Raw genomic sequence first — 24,817 nt, forward strand, 5'->3', positions numbered from 1 at the left:
CATGCAGGTAAGAAGCTATAAAATATGGCCAACCAATACCATTTTGGAAACCAACGTAATGAAGAAAGTAGCCCATATCGTAATGCAGCATATCTTAGACTTTTTGGATCAAATATTCGCATTATCAATGGAGGATCAAGAAGTCTGTCGTCCACCCCGACTATTGGAGGACAAACTGGAGCTGGACCTACTGAACCTGCTGCAAGATCTGATTATCCAAGAAGTGGAGTTGTTGCAGGAAACAATAGTAATGTGAATTCCATTTCGTCATTCAACGATGGAACTAACACCACTACTATTGGTACTAGGAATGATGAGTTGTTTCGTGCTAATTCATTGTTCAAGAGGAGGAGATCACCTGATCCATTCACTAGAGGTGAAACTTCTAATCAAGGTTCACAAGTTGACGAAAGCTCAAGCAGAAGACACACTTTTCCTCCTCCTTTTCATCTTCATCAAGACAATGTCAACATGTCTTCATCACAAGAAACATTTTGGGATCATTTCCTGATGAATGAAGATGATGATATAAATGCAGGACCAAGTAGTGCTACAAATCGGTCCGAAATTAATAGCCCTCCACATGTTAGGTTATTCCTAGAAGGTCGTGTGAATCAAATTCCTTCTCCAACAATTGTTCCTGTGTGGCCCAGTAGTTATGTACCACCGCAACAAACAATAATGACTTCAGACGCTTCACCGAGTAATAATTACCGGCTAAACCCTCCTTCGTCTCCTCTTGGATCCGGACTTACTATTGTTGCACAAACTGATGAGTACATTCAAACTGGTTCAGGATCGCCAAGATTAGAGAATGTAGCTAGCCATGGTGGCATTCACCACAATTTAATTTCAACTTCTCATGAACTTAGGCCAGAGAGGAACAGGCACAGGGTTGAGGTACATATACTTTCTAAGTTACTTGATAATATTGACTTTGGTTGATATTAGTATAAATGAATTCATGTTTAAAGATGTGCTTCATTTTCAAATTTTCTCGATTTATTTACCATCAAGTAATTTTTATTCGAAATTTATAAGTGATAGAATTTTATTGTAGATTTCTTTTTTGAAACAAAATTTAATTTGTAGTTCTATATAATTTGTTCCTATGTATGTATGTGGAAATTTAATTAATATTCCAATGAGTTGAAAATTATGATAAGTGTGTTTTGTAGATATAATTTTGTTAGAAATCTATCCTAGAAACCTAACTTAATTGATTTGTTTCTTATTTATAAAACTGATTTAATTGTTAAGAGTCCAACAATAGTGGGATATTGTGTCAAAAGAAAATAGTGAAATATAGTTTGACAAAGTGGTAGATACATAGTGCTTACTTTATATCCTAATTTTGTAAAGATAAACTAAACACATAATTAAATTTTAAGATAGTATTAGAGTTCAGTTCATGAACTCTTCTGTCATGTATTATTCGATCACCACTATTGTACCACACATGTCACGTTTAGATATCTAAATATTGGTGTGAGGAGGTGTGCTAAAATTATACATTAAATACATATCAATTTGTTTATAAGTGGTGGGTATTTAAGTTATGTTCAACCCAAATTCTGATATTAGTTATTTAGATTATAGATTGGATACTATTTTATGATGGTTTTACTATACCGCAAGATTACTAGTTGCTGCAGAATAAACATCCCCATGAAATTAAATCATCTTGATATGCACCATTTTATAAACATGTAGCTAGAGTTTAGCTTAAATATGATACAAGATCATATTCAATAGAAAATGATAAATTAAATTAATATACAGGTGATGGTTTGGAGGGTGAGAGAGGAGGAAATCTTCTTGTACATACAGCAAAAAACATACCGGCCTAATATTGAGGAAACAAGCACAATGAATCAAATATGCACCATATGTCAGGTGAGGTCAACTACATGTTTCATTCATTTACAAGAGATTTTTTTTTCCTTCTCTTTTTAGTGATAGATGAGAAAGAATTAATCTACTACTTGTTTCGTTCTTTTTGAAATCTTCTTTGTATACCTCAATTTTATATCACGTTAATTTATGTGTAATTTAGTTCCTGAGTCATTTTTTTTTCTAATAGCATATGAAACTCTTTAGGGAACATGATATTGAGAAAATCAAAGTTCAACATTGAAAAAAACTACTTTTTTTTTTATGAACAAAAAGTGGCACCTCTATTCTAACCGACTGTTTTTGTAAGTATTGTTTGAACTAAATATTAAAATCCTAATACATGAGCATATTCAAGTATCATAACCCTCAATTTTTTTTGTTTATTAGGAAGATTATATTGATGGGGAGCATATTGGAAGACTTAATTGTACTCACACATATCATTTTGATTGCATCGAACAATGGTTGGGGGTGAAGAATGTTTGTCCAGTCTGTAAGAAGACGGCTGAGTTACTCTGGCTCTAAAAATTTATGAAGATGATGATGAAATCATTGTTTTCTTTACATTGCCTCGAAACTTACTTTCAATTGTTAACGGTATTAAGCGGGTATCTTGGGTTGGTGTTTTTTAGCCTATTTTGCTTATTATTTTTTTCAATTGTTTAAGGCCTTTATAATTGGATTTGAATGATAGAAATTCATTCCAAACATTTTTCTTATTTCAACCAGACACATTATTTTTCTTGTTTTGTTACCATCAATATCTCAAAGATATATATTGTATCTGAACCAACTTCGTTCTTATTAAACCTATATATGAAGATAGGGTTGCACCAAGTTATTCCTACATGTATTATGACTTGTTTCCTTTTACCAAAAGGGCTATGCAAATGCAATCATATAGAAAGTATGATATGCAAATTTTGGTGAGGCAGCAAGAACATTTAGCTTAAAATCCATTCGACAAACTAGAATAAACTTTGTATAACAAAGTTACATATGGATTACGCTTCAGATATTTAAGGGCTTTCAAATAAGCATTTTATTATGACAGTTAGTAAATACATAATTGAGATGGATAATTCGTTGATATATGGAATTTGGATTGCAAGAAACAACCGTGTTTTTAATGCAATCATCTTGAAATATTTGGAAAACTTGAAGGAGTATCAGGCTTTCTCAAACGATCAGAGTAGTACAAACATGCATAATCAAACAAAGCAACAAAACCATAAGAAACAATGGAGTAAAAGATCCGTGTGCCTATTTTTTGGAGAATAGAAAAATAATGAAACAATGGCGATGGTGAAGCAATACAAGGTTGATATTATTAATTAAGATCAACTGATAATATTTATAAAAAAATAAAAATAATACATGGTCATGTATTTACTTATTCTATATTATCTTGGATTAGATCCATAAATTAAGTGCTTGGCAAAATACCAGTCATCTTGGTTTTTTTAATAGTTAAAATTGGGAGAAAATGAGGTATCAATATCATATGTATATGGCATCTGTTCACAACATATCACATATATATGACTTAGATGAATTTTTTTTTCTAATAGTAATTAATCGAAAGAAAATACAACATATCAACTGAACAGAGAATGGCCGTAAAATTGAAGATAAAAATGAAATATGAAGAGAATGAGAAAATGGAATAATAAACAATGGGAAAACTTAACAGAGTCCAACCTTAGAGATGGATTGGCTTTGGCTTTTGGGTTGTGGTGTATATGTGTATGTAGAAGTGAATACTTTTGTCGAAGAAAGAAAAAGAAGAGAGAAGAAGAGATAACAGAAAAGAGAGCAAACAAACCTTGAACATAATATACTTAGAGGAAAACAGAAGGGTGTATGTGGGGTGTGAAGTTAAAGCCCTAAAAATATTTTGTCTATTTAAATTTCCTTTTTACATTTTTTCTTTCTAAGTAGAACGAGATAAGAACAAAGGTACGAGTTAAGTTAGACAAACCCTTAATTAAAATAAATTTTGTTAAAGTATTAATTACCCGTCTCTTTTTTCTTTACTCTTAAAATGCGGGTCTCATTTAAAAATGAAACTTTTACTCTTCACAAATTCATACTCTATTTATTTTTATATCACGTCAGTTAGTTTTCTTTGCAAACAGATGTAACTGATGGTGATACATGATACTGATAAAAATATATGGAATCATTTTTATTGACAAGAAATTTTTTATGTATATATGAGTCATAGTCAAGAAGTTTTATAAATAAGGATGAAAGGAGTTATAGTAAATAGGTAAATTTCATATAAAAAATTGAATCTTATATCTTTTGTACACATAAAAAAAATTACGCATTCAATCAATCTCATATCTTACCATGATATCACTGTATTGTGTCCATGAGGCGTCACTCGTTTCTAAGAGTTTTACTTTGTAACGAAGTTCGATCCCATTTTATACAGTTTAAAGTTGTCAACAACGTCACACATAATAATAATAATAATAATAATATGCACTTCCAAATTCATAGTTTATAAAATATTTACATATGATTTTATGCATGTTAATATTCTAAAACAATAAGTGCTTACTTATATGAGAAAAATAACAATAGAAAAATGTTTTACCAATAGAAATTGTTGATAACTGATGGGGGGACACATTGTGACAAAATATTAGTTAGCAGCCAGCTATTTACAGTCTATTGCCCTGAAATTGATGTTCTGTGAAGTATTTAGACATAAATTAAAAATAATCTCTCAGCCTCGATAGAGAACCCTCAAATTTTCTCTATAAATTGAAGCTCTCTATAGTGTCATTTTTGCCTTTCATGCTATAGAGAAATCATCAATGTGATATTGAGCGGTAGTGATCATCAGCTTTGGGTTTTTAACATCCATCGCTTCTTGTACCAACTTAGATCTATTTAGGTATATATGTATTCTTGAACTATCATTTCCATGTATGAACTAATTATTTTGTTCACTAGTGTGTTTCAAGGTTGTGTTTGATTTGAACTATCTTTTTTTTTAATTGTTTATACGAACATGTGATTTGAACTATCTTTCTGTTTGATTTCATAATCAACTAATTGATTCACTGATAAATCTTATATTCAAAACCTTAGTCTTTTGTGTATCTATTTATTTTGTCCGTGTGATTTTGATGTTTTAGAAAATGGGTTGCTTTGTGAAAATAAATTTAATATTTTTATATTCACACATATATTTTATATGTTCGAAATTTCATGCACACCTACTCTTAGGTTCCGTTTGAATTCACTTATTTTTGAGTTTATGCAAAACAGCTTATGCAAATGAGGTTTTATGTATTATTCATAAGTTTGTCAAGGTAGTTTATAATATAATAAAATAAAGGCTTAAATATGTATTTCATCCTTGCAATTAGGGGTCGTTTAAAAATTGGTTCATGTAATCACTAATCCTGACAATTTAGTCTTGCATTGTTTAATCATTTAAAATTTCGTCCCTCTCCCCACTTAATCATTGCCATACATGAAATTCCAATTTTACCCTTGGGTTTCCAATTCTTTCTTCAATATTTTGTCCTCTTCTTAAGGGCAAAATTGAAATTTTATGTGTGGTAGTGATTGCCACGTCATCGAATTAGTGACGTGGCAGTGATTAAGTTGGTCAAAGGACGAAATTTTAAATGATTAATGATTGCAAGGCTAGTTTGCAAAGATTAACGAATACATGGACTAATTTTTAAACGACCCCTAATTGCAAGGATGAAATACATATTTAAGCCTAAAATAAAAACAGCTTATGAATATACAATTTTTGTTACTGAGAACTTACGAATTAACATAAAACTTAGCTATTTGCATAAGTTATTTTTCATAAGCTCAAAAAGAAGCAAATCCAAACAGCCCCTTATCACTCAGATCTATTATGTGTATAGGAAACAATATCTAAAAACAATTTATTTGCAGGTCATTCAGGTCTTCTTTTTTAATTCACATTTTTTTAAAAAATTATATAAAAACAATTTATTTTATTTAAAAAAGACTTTTTTACAAAATAAAAAATATTATTATTTTTTTAGATACTTGATAGTATAACATTTTTTTAATTAAAAAGAATATTTTATATCCGGTTACAATAATATTTTTTACTCTAAAAGAGAGTTATAATTATAATTAATTTTTTAATTCCCAAAGGCACTGAATGTAATAATCAGAAGAACTTTTTTTCTCAAAAATGTTAAGTGTTTTCGGATTATAATTATGAGAGTTATGATTATACTTTTCTCAACACACACCAATTCTCATATGATTTTTTTCTTTAAGCAAAGAATAGAGTCTAGCAACACGGCAATACGTCAGTATATTTTTACTAACATATTTTAACTATGTTACACTCATGCAACACGGCATTCATCTACATTTGAATATGGTCATTTTATTAAATCAAGTCTAGATATCACTTAGCGCTATATATGATAGTATCATATGTCAATAGTAGTATTGGAGTCAAGATATTACTGTGAGAGCTCTATGATATATGGTTGTTGTTATAGTGTGAATGCAGGTAAGAAGCTATAAAATATGGCCAACCAATACCGTTTAGGAAACCAACATAGTGAAGAAACTAACCCACATCGTGATGCAGTATATCTAAGACTTTTTGGGACAAATATTAGCATTATCAATGGAGGACCCAGAATTGTATTGTTCATCCCGGTTATTGGAGGACAAACTGGAGCTAGACCTACTGAACCTGTTGCAGGATCTGATTTTCAAAGAAGTGGAGTTGTTGCAGGAAACAGTAGTAATGTGAATTCCATTTCATCATTCAGCGATGGAATTAACCCCACTGCTACTGGTACTAGAAATGATGAGTTGTTTCGTGCTAGTTCACGGTTAAAGAGAAGTAGATCACATGATCCATTAACTAGAGGTGAAACTTCTAATCAAGGTTTACAAGTTGACCCTTCGCCGAGTAGTTCTGTACCACCACGGCAACCAATAACGACTTTAAACCCTTCACCGAGTAATTATTACCAGCTAAACCCTCCTCCAGCTCCTCTTGGATTCGGATTTACTATTGCTGCACAAACTGATCAGTACATTCAGACTAGTTCAGGATCGCCAAGATCAGAGAATGTAACTAGCCATGGTGGCATTCACCACAATTTCATTTCAACTTCTCATGAACTTAGGCCAGAGAGGAACAGGCTCAGGATTGAGGTATATATACTTTCTTAATTACTTGTTAATATTAACTTTGGTTGATATTAGTATAAATGAATTCACGGTTAAAGATGTGCTTTATTTTCATATTTGCTCGATTTATTTACCGTAAGTAAACTTTAGTCAAAATTAATAAGTGATAACATTTAATTTGTAATTATATATAGTGTGTTGCTATATGTATGCATGTGGAAATTTAATATTACAATGAATTGGAAATGATGATAAGTGATAAGTGTGTTTTGTTAATATAAAATTGTTAGAAAACTATCCTACAAACCTTTTTTTTTTTTTTTTTTTGTACATCCTAGAAACCTAACTTAATTGATATGTTTCTTATTTATATAAAAAATATAAAAAATTGTTAAGAGTCTAACTATAGTGAGATATTGTGTTAAAGAGAATAAGTGAAATATAGATTAATAAAATGTTTATAAGTGGTAGATATATAGTTCTCATCTTATATCCTAATTTTATAAAGAACTATTTTTTGAGCACCATGTATCTACCACTTATTCGACCACCACTATTATACCACACTCATGTCACATCCTGATGTCTAGTCATTGGTACGTATGAGGTGGTGTGCTAAAATTCTACATTAAATATAAGTGGTGGGTATTTGAGTTATGTTCAACCCAAATTCTGAGATTAGTTGTTTAGGTTATAGATTGGATACTACTTTTGTGATTATGTTACTAAATCGCAAACATGTCGAAATTTAATACTATTACGTTTATTATGTTAATACATTTACCAACTCATTTTTTTACACCTTTATCAATTCATTTTAAGCACTATTTATATGAAGGGTTGTAGAGCTCCTGCTAAATCATGTGCTTGAAAGTCTGATTAAACTCAAAACATATCCATACAAAGATGTCATCTTGATATGCACCATTTTGAACTCACATCACGTTACTTTCATGTATTCTGCAAATATATGTCACACAGAACTTTTCGGTACTTGATTACTGGGCCACTCAAAATCGGTGGCTTCATTCTCAAGAGCGCATAGATCGGATGACTAATTCAGAGGACTGGCTTTCAGATGAATGGCTGGACAAGGTAAATATTTTGTAACTGTTAATGTAAAATTAATACTTCATATTGTTTGCTCAATTTTATAAACATGTAGCTAGAATTTAGCTTAAATATGATACAAGATCATATTCAATTGAAAATTATAAATAAAATTAACGGACAGGTAATGAAGGCGGGGCTGAGAGAGGAGGAAATCTCAGAGTCTATCCAGAAAGAAACTTACCAGCCTAACATTAAGGAAACAAGCACAATGAATCAAACTTGCACCATATGTCAGGTGAAGTCAACTACATGTTTCATTCATTTATTGAGTTTAATCAACATATTAAAATCCTAATACATGCGCATATTCAAATCTCATAACCCCTATTATTTTATGTTTATTAGGAAGATTATATTGATGGGGAGCGTATTGGAAGACTTGATTGTATTCACCGTCACATATATCATCTTGACTGCATCAGCCAATGGTTGGAGGTCAAGAATGTTTGTCCAGTCTGTAAGGAGATAGCTCTGAGGATTTATGATGAAGATGAATAATTGTTTACTTGAGTGGAGATTGTTGGTGTTTTAAGTATGAGTTAAAAGTCTCGCATTGAATTGAAAAATAGACGGTCGATATATAAATGTGTTATTCAAACCACTTGTGTGTGGTTGCTTGTAATCCAAAACCCAACCACACAAGCAGACATTTAGGTGTGTATAACTTATTTAATGTTCAACAAATCAATAATGCAACAGTACATTTTAGTTACTACATCATCATAATTATACCGTAACATAATCATAATTGTACTTGTTTCTAGTAAATACATTTTAGTGCTTTCATTTATTACAAGGTTTCACAAATCCCAGCCACAAAAATGCACTCATTCTTTGTTTTATTGTAATTTTCTGAATTCAAAAATTGTGCATTTGAGTATTCTATGATTTTCTTTATATATATGTCATACCACTTTCTGTAAATATTTAGATAGATTTTATTATGATAGCTGTTAATTTGTTAGTTATTAGAGTGCAACGAATATTTTAATTTCTTTTATGTTTAGCTTTGTTGGAACATTGATGTGATGTTGGATGAAAAATTGGAAAATTAAACATCAAGTAATTATATTTTGATCTAATGTTGTGTGAATTGAAAAAATAGAGTGTGGGGGTCCCACATAAAATAGAACACACACATTAGTAGTGTTTAAATTGTGGTATTTAATTTTAAATACTTGATAATGATAAAAATAATAGTAATTATTATTTTTATTCGAGAATATCACTTTACATAAATTTAGCTTATGGTGGTTGTGATAAGAATAATAATTTAATTATTATTATATTTCCTTCATTCAAATCCAATAGTTTGTTTCCTCCACTTTTGTGGATTTGTTTCTTTTGATCCTATCCACAAGTGTTGTTAAACTGATTAATGGATGAACTCCATTTTAATCTTATCCATTAGAGTAACTGATGTCGCAATTTTTGCTAAAACAGTTACAGAATCTCTATATAAATAGAGGACTCAACTTAGTTCAAAAAACACCGAAATTCACAGTTGATGCTTCCTGTGTTTTTTCTTCTCTTCTCCCTCTTTCGACTTGTGTTGACAAGTCCTTCTCCTTTTTCTACTCTTTTTTGTTCCTTCGGAATTAAGAGTGTTCTTAAGACCATATAGTCCCTTGTCGGTTTATTGATCCTTCAGAATCAATAATGGTCTTAAGAGCATAGTCCCTTCGATAAATCATTCTCTTCGGAATAAATAATGTTTTAAGATCATAGTCCCTTTTCGGTATAATAAGAATGATCTTAAACATATATATTCTTCTTCAATTCATGGAGAAGTTAGATGTTAGAATGGTCGTAGCACCATATTTGAGTGGTTGAAATACCATATTGATATTTGGAGAAGTTAGAAAATTAAAATGTTGGTAACACCATATTTGAGTGGTCTCAACACCATAACAGAGTGGTAACAATACCAAATTAAAGTGGTTTCAGTATTAAAGAGTGGTCTTAGTACCATATTTGGAGGTGTAATTCTCGAACGGTTTTCTACAGTGCAGTAGTTAATCGAACAGTTGTAGCTGGGCTTGTTTTATCCTGGAGGCGGTGTGGTTGATAGTCTGTCTTGTAAAATTTTGGACAGTGCCACGAAACGTCTTAAAGAGAGCGACCTGATCGTGACTCAACCTAGTAACAATTTCGGTAGATAATAGAATTTGGAAATCCAAATACAACAGTTTGGAAAACCAAAATCAACAAACTTGTATAAGTAGAATTGGTAAATGAACTAATAATAATACACAAGAAGAATAAGAAAGAAAGCTAAATAGTTTTTTTTTTTTGGACAAGGAAAGTTAGTTTATGAGTAGTTTTGCTTTTTTTTTTTTTTTTGAAAGAGCAAATTTATTAAAGCAAGTATGTACAAGATGCCCTCGGCTGCAAACGACAAAAGAAATGTCATACAATGGTTTCGTATATAGGCAGACACACCTCAAGATTAGGCATGGCAACAAAACTCATACCTGCGGTTATCCACCCGTACCAAATCAAATTTAACGGGTTTTCTTCGTTTTGACTGGGTTTGGGTATGTGTTTGGGTTTTCCCCGATTTCAAAACACGGGTATAGGACAGGTAAGGTATATATGTACCCACCCCGAACCCATACCCAAAACCGTCACAAATGTTGAAAATTACTTTATGTTTATATGACATGTTATTTTGTTTGATAATTGTCATGGTAATAAAAAATATCATTGATATTTAAAGGAGCAAATAAATCATTCCGTCTAACAAATGTTAAAGTGAGCATATTTTTAGATAATCTATTACAACGTTGCCCTTGGGGATGCAAAAATAACTTCTATTTTTTTATTAAAAAGAATTATTAAATGCGGGGACGGGGATACCCGAACCCGTCGGGGATGGAGATGGAACTCAATTTCTCATCCTCGTTGGATATGGGTAGGGTAACGGGTAAGTATATAAGAAACGGGTATGGGGACGGGGAAGGTAAAACTTGTCCCCACCCGCCCCATTGCCATGCCTACCCAAGACCAAGACAAACCCCACGATGAAAACCAACTCATACATAATCAAACACAAAAGGTTAAAACATAACCGTTGTTGGCCCATAAAACAAGCGCAGCGGTTGCCCCCAAAACCAGCAAAAAAATAACCTCCACGGCAAGCCTAATCGTGGCATGCCACATTTGAGCATTTTTTTTTCCACCTTATGTCTTTCCTCGCGCGTCCTATTTTTTTCCAAAATTACCCTCGGAGCATTCCGGATTTCATAATCCGGAATGGTGTTTTCCTTTGTTATATGGTGAAAAATGGAGTTACGGGTTTTTCCGGATTTTGTAATCCGGAAACTTCAAAAAATAGGGCGCGTTACATGATGTTTCCGGATTACATAATCCGGAAACCCCCTAAACACCCTCTTTCAAGGTAAAACCGTTCGGATTATATAATACGAATTGTATCAGCATAAATTCTAAACATGTTTGTAACATGGATAGTCATTTTAGGGACAATATTAATCTTCCTAACTCTCATCCTTCTGTTTTTGGTCATTGTTACATGTTCTTAGTTAAAAACCGGGTTTTTGGGCTACTTGATCGGATTGCTCCGAAACTTTCCCAGAAAATCAGAAAAAATTCAAGGACCATGACTCCCGTAGTAGGGACTTCTTACGGGACTCCGCCCCTCAAAATCCAAAATTCCATCGTTTAGACCCATTTTTTATTTTTTAAAATTTTTCATATTCTCAGAAAAATCCAAAAAAAATTTGCATTAGTTTTATGGCTTAAATGCTCTTTCGGTCCCTTAACTATTTAATTGGTATCGCTTTGGTCCTTTAACTAAAAAAAAGATTGTTTGAGGATTTTAAGTTTTTTTTTAGTCTCGTTTTGGTCCCATCTGTTAGGTTTCCGTTAGGGTTTTAAGAAAAAGTTAACTCCTGGACATGTGTCACCTTGTCATAGGCTCTGAGTTTTTTTTTTTTTTAAATATATTTTTTTTTGTAAAAAAAAAATCTCAAAGCCAATGACAAGGTGACACGTGTCCACACTTAACGTTTTTTATTAAAACTAACGGAAACCTAACAGAAGGGACCAAAACGAGACTAAAAAAAAAATTAAAATCCTCAAACAATTTTTTTTTTAGTTAAGGGACCAAATCGATACCAATTAAATAGTTAAGGGACCAAAAGAGCATTTAAGCCTAGTTTTATTTGATTTTTAGAATTTTTTGGTGCTATTTTTATGATTTTATTTGACAGGTTTTTAACATTTTTTACTTAGTTTTTTTGGTGTTTTTAAAAGCAAAACTCAAAACTGATGACTGATTATACGTAAGAATTGTCTGGATTATAAAATCCGAAATAGTAAACATGAATCCGGATTTTAAAATCCGGAATGCACAAGGGCATTAGTTTTATTTGATTTTTAAAATTTTTTGGTGCTATTTTTATATTTTTATGATTTTATTTTATTTGACATGTTTTTAACATTTTTAATTTTACTTAGTTTTTTTGGTGTTTTTAAAAGCAAAACTCAAAACTGATGACTGATTATACATAAGAATTGTCCGAATTATAAAATCCGAAATAGTAAACATGAATCCGGATTTTAAAATCCGGAATGCACAAAGGCATTTTTTTGGAAATTTTACATGTCGCGGGAGAAGGCCATAGGGTGGGAAAAGTAATAGTCGCCAAATTAACCAAATTTTACGCTTTGTTTTTTAGCAAACACTTCATTTGTCCAACCATTAAGGTCATAAAATAAATTTGTCCAACCAAAGTAAATGACCGAAATACCCCTACGCATGTTAACTCACGCTAGTGTAAATCTCTACATGAGTTAACTCACGTTAGTTTTAATTTCTCCTTGAGTTAACTCACGTTAATTGTAAACAATGACTCCAAGGCACCCATTTGCTGATACAACAACCATGACTCCAACCAACATCTTCCAAGCTGCTAATGACTACCTTTTGGATACTCCAGCTTCAATTTTCGTGAAGTATTTTAAGGAATGAAAAGGTAATAATAGAAACTATAAAGACCAAATACCAAACATTAAAGTAAACAGAATATTTACGTAGCAGTTGCCAAAGATATAGGAGCAGGAGCTGGGAAAGGTGCAGCAATGGATGCAGGCCTGTCAAATTGTAATGAAGATTAAGAGTTTATTTAAATGGAACATGATATGTAAAGATAATTGAACCAAACATATCTAAACAACTCAAGAAAATGTCATGTAAAACAAGTCACTCACGGTGCCGCAGTTGCAGCAGGAGCTTGAGGTGAAACAGCCACTGGGGGGTTAAAGTAGGAGCAGCACTCGTCTGTGGGGCCTGCAAAGAATACATAATTGTTAGATACTGTTTTCAGTTCCTGTAAAGGGGTAATATCCTTCTTTACTACATCCCAGCAAATATAACAACAAAAAAGATAGTAACATGAGCAATAATCATAACACACGTAGAAGTCATTGTTTAAAATTAACGTGAGTAACTCACGTGGAAATTAAAACTAGCGCGAGTTAACTTATGCAGTGTAAGTTAATTCACGCAGCGTGAGTTAAGTTACGTTGAATTAACATTAGCGTGAGTTAACATACGTAGGGTATTTTAGACATTTACTTTGGGAATGAGCGAATCCATTTAAGTAATGAGCAGAATTCAAATTGAATTGCAACCAATTAATCACCTTAACCCACACTTATGAAATCACATCACAATGGATAAACAAGTGAACCAATGTTTCCTCTATGTCACAAAAAATGCACAGTCTTAACATATCAACATTCAAGAGATGTCTCTTTGCAAGATTTTATTTCATTGCGATACAATCAAGTAGAAGCGTCCAAGAGATAGCCAGAACCTTTGACGGAGTCAAACTCTTCCAATGATACTAGAAAACCACCTCCTCCTCTACACTAACTCCCTCGGCTAACAAAAACAATTAATTTTTCCAATAAAGTATAACAAGACTTTCCAAAAAAAAACTTCACCCTCTTCCGGCTTCCACTTCCACAAATCCACTTCCAAAAAAATAAAAAAGACTTTCTTCATGATTAGTAGTATTAGATATGATAAGATATTAAATCAAATAAAATAAGATACAATTATAACTTTTTCTTCCTGATTAATACTTTTTAATGGGATTACATCTTTTTTTTACACAAACTAGATTGCATTTTTTTTTGTTTTGAAATCATTAACACATCTTTAAATAAAACAAAACCTAAATTTATAGGAGTACATATCATATCAACTTTTATAAAGTCTTCATCTATTTTTTACATATCATATCAAACTTTTAATACAATTGCGTTTTTAGCCTTGGATCTGAATGATTAAATTTTGTACAAAGAATTGGATCATAAAGAAATGGAGATAAAAAAGCTACAAAGTAAAGAATAAACACAAGAATCTCTAAAGGGAGAAATGAAGAACAGAAGAAAAATCAAGAAGAATGATCATTGTAGGTGTTTATTTTGGGTGTTCCGCCTATATACAGCGCCTTTGTAGTCTCTGATTCACTAATCTCTGCTCGTCTTGAGTAGGGATCGAGTTTTTAATAAAATTTGCCGTTAAAAAAATGATCATTGTTGGTCAAATGCACCCATCAAATAGTGTCACTTTTTGTAGTGAAACTATGGCAACAAATATAATTTTTATCATTGAGCTCCTGTGTTTTTGACATAATTAATTGTTCATGAATGTAAAGCCATCAATGTGGCACTTCAAACATTTAAATTGATGTAGAACAGCAGAAGCAATGAAAACTTGAATTGTGTAGTTTGAGCTTAGCTCTCAACCATTGAATATACATTCACAACAACACAAAATTGAATCTCTTATTTTAAGAGAATGAATAATAAGGCTATTCCTAACCTATGTATATACATAATCAAATTTACATACACAAAAGGAAAGATGAAAAGCACAACACTTATGTTGACACTTAGCTTTAACGAAATTTAATAGCTTCATCAAAGTTAATAAAATTTGGCAGGTAATCACTTATTGTGCACTCTATATATTCACAAAGATTCATTGGCCAACGATTGCTCCATCGCTTTCCAAAACTTCAGCTCTACAGCAAGATTCAGAATGCACTGATTTCTGTTCTACATGGTTCTTCATATCACTGCAAAATCAACATAATTATAAAAGAATAAGTATGCATAGATTAGCCAAAAAAATGACTCTGTTTTGAAATGAATAAGTATATCTATGCACAGTTTAGTAAAAGAATAATGCATAAAATAGAATAATGAAATTCTCTAGGTAGTGTAGAATTCTAACTGTAACACACCCTGCAGCGTGGTATTCTACATTCCGAGTCTTTGCAATTCCTGGAGTGAGAAGTTAGTATAAACCATATCTTTTTACAATGCTGGCAGCCCCCATTTAATCGAATTTTGCACTTACTGGCATGATAGAACAACTTCTTGATTTCAGATCAGTTTGGATGAGAGCATGGCTCAGCATTACTTGCCCGGCGGTGGCATTGAGATGCATGCTTCAAAACGTTCAGCAGTTTCACCATCTGTGTGTAGGTCAGTAAGTATGATCAACAATCTAGCTTAGGACAAATGTGTAATGAAAACCAAAAAGCGAGAAAATTAAATTCATACCATTTCTTCATTTGACTCCTGATTCTCATATTGACATGCTTGTGTTGAACAGTTTTGAGTTAACCGGTGTTCATTTTGAGTCATCGCATTAGGATTGTGTAGATGGTAGAGGATCATCATAGAGGAATACTTGGCACGACGGAGTGTGTCAAACTGAAACTGAGACTTCTGGCAGAAGATCAAAAAGTTGTCCCTATTTCCAAACAATCTACTCTCAAGGACGATATCATTATGTTTAGTGTTGGAGGAGATATCATCAACAACGGCCTGAAAACGTTACACAATTATACGAAATTACTAATGATGAAACAATCATATGAAATGAAAAACTTCAGGTTTAGGTTGTTACCTGACAAAGTGTGTGCACCTCACCATTCTTTGAAGTGTGTTGATCATAACTATGGCATCTGAAATACGTGAAGTGAAAGTCAATGACAAAAGCCCTTTTTATTTCATTCAATGCTAAAAACAGTTAAATGTGTATTCAAGTTATCATACCTTTCACACTCCTGAAACTTCTTGCATTCAGTGCAAAACCATCGCTTCCCAGACACTATCACTTCACGGCAGTGCATGTATGAGGAAGTTTTCCATGGTAGGCAATATATTTTGGCCAACCTAATAGAAGTTAGGGGGAAAGATAAAAGGAAGAAAGATCAGATTACACATGTCAATATTATGAAAATAACTTAAACTAGTCTATAATAGGAACGTTGCAACATTTCATTTACTCAAGTATAAAAGGATATATCCCATTGGATGACAAGATAGACATACTTTGCATCACCAGAGTCTCTTTGGAAGGCTTGGCATGTCCCATGTCCTTTAATGTTCTATTTGACACTTGTTTCAACAACTTCTCATAGTCTCCTACACTCTCTTTTTCGAAGGTCTTGGCTACTTCCATAGCATTACCACACCAGCAGTCTCCTTCAAAGTGTGGCAAACAAAAAGCTGTCACCTTGGAGTTCCCTTTTTCAGTAGGAAGAAAGAAATGGTCGTATATGTTGGTTAATCCAACGACAATATTTTCTTCGGTAGCTTTTTTTAGCATCGAAAGATAGCTCATGAAAATTCAACACACACAGACACATAAAGAGAAACAAAAGACTGACCAGCGGCGCAGCTTATCATTCTTCGGAGTCTTTTGCTCTTCGGGATGGCAATATAGTATATAATCATCCCCTTTCTTTGAAGGAGCACAGGCCCGTATGTAGCAAGTTGAGAAACCCCTTTTGTTACAAAAATCAAGGTATCCAATCTGATGATAAGAAAGAAAGAAAAAATCATAAGAAGAGAGAATGGAAAGATTAAGTGTTCATTTTATTAGTTTTATTGGCATAGAAATAGAGTTTAAAAGAAAAAATACCAATATCTCATGGTAAACGAAGGTACAAATTGCTTCTCCACTCTTTGTCCTTCTTTCAGGCCTAAAATACTTGACAGAATCAAGATATGATATGCATAGACAACGTTGATTGGGATTGCCGCATTCAGAGCCAAATTCCTGGACATACATTCCAAAAATGCATACATCTGCTCCTTCAATCTGCTGAAACAGAAGAATAACCTGAAACCGAGAGAACTTCTATTAAATTTTCTGAATAATACAGACATGTTAGACTATACATCAAGAGACATTTAGTTCAGAAGAAGCAATTGGTTGTATATCTATTTATTCATTGATAAACCACTGAACTTACTCTTGATCTATAAGAGAATTCAGCAGGGTAATTCTCTTATGGGATGATGTCCAGAAACTGCTTATTCACTTTCAATTGCTTGTCGATAGATGGCACTTCTCTAATTGAAAGACTTTCTGCTGCTAAAACCTGCAATTTTGCAGTAATTCAAGACACATAAGTAAATAATCTAGAATTTTCAAATCAATACACATTTCGAAGAAAAAGATCAATAATTTCACATGGCATGATACTAATTTATTACTATTTTCAATTTACATGCTTGCATAAGAATAAGAAAATAAGATATTTGAAGTTTATGTGCATACATGCGGATTTCTCAGTATTACCTCATCAAGATTCTCATTCCCTTCAACTTTTTCCCAGTTTTCTCTCTCTTGTTGAGACGCTCGAAAAGTCTTTTCTCTAAGTGGTCAGTTAGCACAGTTCTTGGAAAGTCCTTAGCACCAGAATTAGCCGCCTTTGGTAAGGGAACATGCATTCCCTTTCCAATTTCTTTTTGGTGGCATACAGGACATATATATACTCAGCACTGCAGTCTAAATCTGCTTTCTTGTTGTAGAGTGCACAAATTTGATGCTGCCATCTTTCGCATTTATTGCATTCAACCCACTAGAAGAAAAAACAGTCATAAAGATTTAGTTTAAGTTTCTCTATATCAAGCTGAATTATATAGTAATTGATATTAAAGACAGACATAATAGAGTAGACATCAAACTTGGCATAACACTTTAAACTTACTCTTGATCTATAAGAGAATTCAGCAGGGTAATTCTCATCTGGAATAATGTCCAGAAACATAACACTTCTCTAATAGAGATACTTTCCGCAACTAGAACCTACAGTTTTGGAGTCATGTATGACAAATCAGACAATAATGAATATTCAATTTCTTTTAAATAACATAGGAAGGGATAGAAAAATATCAATAATACTAATAAATAAAGACGACTGTTTATGGCAGACTACTATTGATCGGACTGATAGTTATATAAAAGGAATCAATTATCTAACTAATTATTACTAACAGCAGTTATTGACATGTGTTGTTGTCGCCCGCAGTTGAATTTTAAGGTTTCTCCTCCCACTTTGCGTTTAAGGTTTCTCGCACCGAGAAAACTATTTGTGAGTTTTATTTTTCTTCTCTAAATTTTAAGGTTTCTCCTCCCACTTTGCGTTTAGTTTCTTAACTTAAATTATAATTCTTCCATGACAGTAATAAGAAGATTATAAGTGAATAAATGATTGTTTGTAGTAATGGAAGATATTAACAAACAGATTGAGAAGGACCCACTTCTTGCATTTGAGACGCTTCTTACTGGAGTGCAAAGTTATTTCATTAGAACTTTACTTCAAGAATTGAAGACTTTGATGGACTCATCATCAGACCTTGACCATCTTATATCTAACCACGAGTCCAAATTGAAGTCGATTTCTCTTTTTCATGGACTGAATCAGCATCGAGGACTCATACCTTCTGATGTGAAGGAGTTTGTTGAGATAGTGCAGAACTTCTTCAATGACAACATTATCAAACAGGACACTTCTCAACAAGTACTAAGGAAGCACAATCAGAAAGTAACTCTTTACTTTGTTGTGCCCATTCAGTGCATTTAGCCATCAACCTCTCCTTCTGAACATCACATTTGTTCACTACTGATTTCAAATCATCTCTTTGTTTCACAAGATCATCAATTTGTAAAGAGAGTTTGTGTATCTGAGCATTTGTAGTTGAAGATTCACTGTCAATTTGGGTTAGTGTACTCTTTGCACTCCTAAGCTTGTTCATAATATCAGTTTTCGAATAAAGAAGTTGGTTGTGCTTCCTTAGTACTTGTTGATAACTGTCTTGTCTGATAATGTTGTTATTGAAGAAATTCTGCACTATCTCAACAAACTCCTTCACATCAGAAGGTAATAGTCCTCGATGTTGATTCAATCCATGAAAAAGAGAAATCGACTTCAATTTTTGACTCGTAATTAGATACAAGATGGTCAAGGTCTGATGATGAGTCCATAAGTCTTCAATTCTTGAAGTAAAGTTCTAATGGAATAACTTTGCACTCCAGTAAGAAGCGTCTCAAATGCAAGAAGCGAGTCCTCCTCAATATGTTTGTTAATGTCTTCCATTGCTACAAACAATCATCTATTCACTTATAATCTTCTTATTACTCTCATAGAATAATTATGATTTAAGTTAAGAAACTAAACACAAAGTGGGAGGAGAAACCTTAAAATTTAGAGAAGAAAAAATAAAACTTACCAATAGTTCCTTGCGAGTCGCCAATTTCAACATATCTGGTGGCAGGAAGCTTTATATTAACGTTTGAAGAAGAGGTATGCATATTTTTTTCATCACCAACTTCCTAGCAATTCAAATTTATAAACAAATAAGATCAAATTAATAAACAATTCAGGATGAACATGAGAAAGAAAATCAAAGAAGACAAATCTACTCAATAACAGAGCCCCTATTTGAATTTCACTTCACCAGCTTAAACCTCAGCTCATTAATGCTAAAAGTTAAATCGTAACATTAAAAAGTAACAATCAATGTTGTTGAATAACAGCTATAACAGCGCTATACCACTTAATCGTGGCCGAATTTTAACAATCATATATATACTGAATTCCGCTACGCAACAATGTTATAGCGCCACAATATTTTGTACTAAAAGCGTATCTAACAACACTCCATTGTCACAATTAAAATCTTCCTCTTCAATTTTTCTTTTTCCTTTTTTTATCCAAAATTAAAAAAGTCTCAAAGATTCTTGGAACCCTTTATCATCATCATTATTATTAATCAACATTCAAAGACTCAAATTCATTAATTCAAAGAAGAAGGAAAAAACGAATTACTTTAATAAATGAAAACAGAAATTAACAGCAAGAAAGAAGTTATTATAATCAATTCATAACTATAGCAACATTACAAAACTGTGGATTGAATAATCATTTGATTAAAAACAAAACCCCCAAATTTGAATTGAATAAAATTAGGTTTAGGGTTTAAGAATTGGGAAAAAGAGAAAATTAGAGAAAGAGAAAGAGGAAGAGAGACATACAAGTTAATAGCGGTGTTGACGCTCTGAGATTGACACAATTGTTGTTCTTGTTTTCTTAATTAATCTGATAATAATTGATTCTTCTTCTGAAGTAACTTTCTTACAATAGCTAGAAAGATAAGTCAAGGAATAAATAGTCAATTTCCTTCCTGAAATTGTAAGTTTCATCAATTATCTTTCTGAAATTAACAAAACTTCAATTACTCCCCCTGAAATTTCACAACGTTAATCAATTTACCCCCTCCGTCAAATTTTTCTGTTACTGAACATGACGTTTTGCAAATACCCCTGAAGTTTTGCACTTATGTGCAAAATGCTCCCAAACTTAAAAATTTATATTATTTTTTTCTTAAAAACAAACAATTAATAGTTAAATATTAAAGCTAACTATTAATTTTAGAGTTTGGAAAAATTACATACATATATACATCAAAATAGAGAAAAATGTGTATTTTTAAAGTGACAATAATGGTTATTTCTAATAGACAAATTATTATTTTTAGAGGTTTATAAACAAATTAATAATCAGATTTAAATTTATATTTTCTCCTTCACCATCTTAGTCTTTTAACTCCTCCAACTCCTTCAACAATTTGCTCAAACCATTTAAACTACACAACCCCAATATTAATCCACAAATCATCTCATTATTGTCACCTTAAAAATACATATTTTTCCCTATTTTGGAGCCTATTTTGATGTATATATGCATGTAGTTTTTCAAAATTCCAAAATTAATAGTTAGTTTTAATATTTAACTATTAATTGTTTGTTTTTAAGAAAAAAATAATATAAATTTTTAAGTTTGAGGGGCATTTTGCACATAAGTGCAAAACTTCAGGGGGGTATTTGCAAAACGTCATGTTCACTAACAGAAAAATTTGACGGAGGGGGTAAATTGACTAACGTTGTGAAATTTCAGGGGAGTAATTGAAGTTTTGTTAATTTCAGGAGGGTAATTGATGAAACTTACAATTTCAAAGGAGAAATTGACTATTTACTCATAAGTCAAGTATTACATAGCTTTCATTTCAAATGATTAAATTTCTTTTTTTTTTGGTAGATCAAATGATTAAATTTCTAATCAAAAGTAATCTGACAATCAATTCTTTTGATTAAAATAGTTTATGCAAATAAAAAAAATTTATGTTATACATAATTTATCACTAATTCTTTTAAAAAAATGTTCTCACTAATAAAATGGTGTTTTCATAAGTTATTTCTTTGTATATTATGTATAAAGAGAACAGAACACACGTATTGTGAATGTCTTCATTTTACGACAGGACATAAATACTAATATAATAACTAACATATTTTTTTTTAACAAAGATAATAACTAACATATTAGAACTTCTTATTAAACAAATGATAATAATTACGCTGTTAATATATATAAATTAAATTTTTATAAAAAAATTATTTTGCTGTTTAATATTATTATAATTTAGAGATTGTTCCCGTGAGTTCTCAGTTGGCAGGGACATTGCATAATTTATGCAGGGGCAGGGGTTCGAACACATATGACACCTCACTTCTCCACATTTAAAATGTGTGAGCTCTAGCCACTAGGCTACTTAACAAAAAAAATAGATATTAATTTTTAAATTTATTTAAAACAAAGTAAAAAAAAATTGTGTTTTTTAGACCGAATGACAAATATTATCTAAAACTTACACACAACTATAATGTCTTGAGTTTTAACTCAAGTGAAGGTGTTCATCCCAACAATATCATGTGAATCAGATCATATCGCATTTTTAAATATCACTTCTTTTTCCTCAAAAAAAAAAAATTATCACTTCTTTAAAATTAATTGAGTATAGAAATTAATTTTTAGGAGTAATTATCAAAACAACTTTTCGTTTGAAGTAGTTTTTAAATTATTTTATATTCTCATTTTGTTAAGAATTTGTAGACAATGGATACAAACTTTCAAAAGTGATTACTTTTAAAAAAAAAATCTGAAAGCTAACCCGTGAGAATTTCACCTCGGTTTTCAATGCCTAAAGAGCAATATGCTATGTATAAAGTGGCGGAATTATCTAATTATTTAAATGAATTAATCAAACTTTAAGAATGCCTCAATTTTAGCTAAGCGGAATTTTTTCCACAAGAAAATATTTCATCTTGTCATATTTATAAGTAATTTTTTCTTTTTTAGATTAATTAAATAAGAGATGTATCTGAACTATATTATATTCTAGATACATCGGTTATTTAATGAATATATTAAAGCAAAAGTTGTTTATAAATGTGACCAGAGGGAGTATAAGCATACGTATTTCAATTGTATTTTAAGGGTTTACGCACAGTTGCAAAAACAAGATTGCGTAAAATAAAATAAATAAATAAAAAGGTACGGTTGATTTGTTAAAAAATAATGGATCGAATAATTTTTTTGATTTAAAAATTGGTTGTGAATGTGGGACTAGACAAAACAAGTAACAAAGACAAGACGGGGACAAAAACGATAATTCTTAAATCACACGACAACTTTTTGTCTAGATTACAAACTATCAAAAATACCAAAATACTATTTTTTATTTTTTAACATAAAAATCTTTTTTTTTTTTATCTTTCTCCAGTTTTATCCATTATACTTATTGTTTTGTGAATAAAAAAAAAAGGGATGGCACTCAAAAAATAACCTGACAACTAATGTTTTGTTATTGCATTAGTGTAAAAAAGAGTGAATGTTCTTAAAATCAATGTTGAATATTTGGGTTCACAAAAGGAGAGCTAAGAATTACACTTAGCTTTTGTATCGAAGATGCTTAAGAGTTCATCAGCTAAATTTGTGATGTAAACATCTCACTTGAAAAAAGTGTTTGATGTACATTGTTTGATGAATTTATATATTTAAAATAAAAAATGTTTGATGGACACTTTATATTAGTGTATACATTGTTAGAAAGAAATACTCCCTCCGTTTCAAAATATAAGCAAAATTCACTTTTTAGGTTCATTCATTTAATGATGTATGTGGTCCATAATATGAACCACATACATCATTAAATGAATGAACCTAAAAAATGAATTTTGCTTATATTTTGAAACGGATGGAGTAGATGGACATAGTGATGTGGTAATTGTGATAGGCTGACCATATGATTTGAAGAAAATAGATATAGAGATAAAATGATGTGTTTAATAAGTAGTTTTCAAACATGAAATTTAGTAGAGATATGAGTTAATAACTCTTAAATATGATTCCTTTCTTCAAGTGATTATATGAAGAAGAAATTATGGAACACATAAATGAAATAAAAGAAAAGAACGGTATAGAGATAACAATGTATTAAAAAACTTGTTTGTGTTCAGAAAATTAGTCATATATTTAAAGGAAAACACTAGTCCTGTTGGCCAAAACATCATAAAATTACATAACTTAGCCTTGCTCGGCTAATTACGTAGGTAGTGCATGAATTCTCTCATTGTTGGGGGTACATTACGTAGGTAGTGCACCCCATGTTCAGCTTGATTTTCCCTCTTTCATGCCATTTCTCGTTTTTCTATCCATTTGTTTGTTGCCTCCTCAAGACATGCTTATGTGCTCATAGCTAATTCAATCAACGGTGCTACAAATAATGAACACACGTAAAATGTTAAATTGTGATGTCCTGGTGACTATTGACCGACTCTAACATCCTCGAGACCTTTATGGACCTCAATAAATGTGAGAAAGATTCGACCAACTCGCATCCGAATATATTTACACTCTCTTATCTTCATTAGGTTGAGAGAAACTTGTTTGACTCTAAATTTATATGTTTAACAATTTCGGCTAACATGTTAATTATTTTTAGGCATAAACAAAGTGTTACAAAATATGAGTTGGCAATATATCATTGTTGTTTAAAAATAAGAGGATTAAAATCGTGACACAAGATAGATAACTATAATTGAATTAAGTTAGTACATAAACACAACAAAAACAAAGGCCAACACCAAAACCCAAATAAAAAAATGTGGCTGAACTCCCAAATCCACTCCAATGGCTATCAGGGAGCAAAATGAATGAACTTATATCTACCTAATTATTTACCACAATAAACCAATTAGTGATAATATTGTTCAGCACTCAAAAGCAATTTGAGAAGAAATTTTTTTGACAAAGCAATTTGAGAAAATTATTAACACGAATCTATTTTGATGAGCTATCCAACGAAAAATAAAAAATATTCTAACTTAAAATTTGTTTGGAAAAGAAGAATATACATTGTGTGTTCTATCGATCTTCGATGGAGATTAATCTCTATTAAACGG

The 24,817-nt window shown here is 31.5% G+C and overlaps 2 protein-coding genes across 7 annotated transcripts; one reads left to right on the forward strand and one right to left on the reverse strand.

Annotated features, from left to right (window-relative positions):
- Nucleotides 1-6,444: 6,444 nt before the first annotated feature.
- On the forward strand, nt 6,445-8,673 carry LOC11411925 (E3 ubiquitin-protein ligase RNF12). The gene is made up of 4 exons (XM_003611659.1): nt 6,445-7,086; nt 8,044-8,157; nt 8,297-8,410; nt 8,521-8,673. The coding sequence occupies exons 1-4, from the start codon at nt 6,445-6,447 to the stop codon at nt 8,671-8,673; spliced, it is 1,023 nt and encodes a 340-aa protein (XP_003611707.1).
- A 6,220-nt stretch (nt 8,674-14,893) lies between these two features.
- Nucleotides 14,894-20,680, reverse strand: LOC11415522 (probable histone acetyltransferase HAC-like 2). Of its 6 annotated transcripts, none has more exons than XR_005646280.1 (13): nt 20,549-20,680; nt 18,509-19,846; nt 18,222-18,319; nt 17,810-18,092; nt 17,481-17,609; nt 17,147-17,347; nt 16,893-17,038; nt 16,555-16,707; nt 16,276-16,395; nt 16,127-16,184; nt 15,778-16,044; nt 15,456-15,689; nt 14,894-15,287 (listed from the first exon to the last, which is right to left on the reverse strand). XR_005646280.1 is itself a non-coding variant. In XM_024784071.2 (6 exons), the coding sequence occupies exons 2-5, from the start codon at nt 16,350-16,352 to the stop codon at nt 15,603-15,605; spliced, it is 489 nt and encodes a 162-aa protein (XP_024639839.1). In that variant the 5' UTR covers nt 16,353-16,395; nt 16,555-16,877; the 3' UTR covers nt 14,894-15,287; nt 15,456-15,602. The 6 variants fall into 6 exon arrangements, 1 of the variants encoding a protein (XP_024639839.1); XR_005646279.1 differs by having other exon boundaries at nt 16,555-16,749; XR_005646282.1 differs by lacking the exon at nt 16,893-17,038 and having other exon boundaries at nt 19,744-19,846.
- Between the last annotated feature and the right edge of the window lie 4,137 nt (nt 20,681-24,817).

Source organism: Medicago truncatula, chromosome 5 (assembly GCF_003473485.1).
Source record: "Medicago truncatula cultivar Jemalong A17 chromosome 5, MtrunA17r5.0-ANR, whole genome shotgun sequence".
NCBI lineage: Eukaryota > Viridiplantae > Streptophyta > Magnoliopsida > Fabales > Fabaceae > Medicago > Medicago truncatula.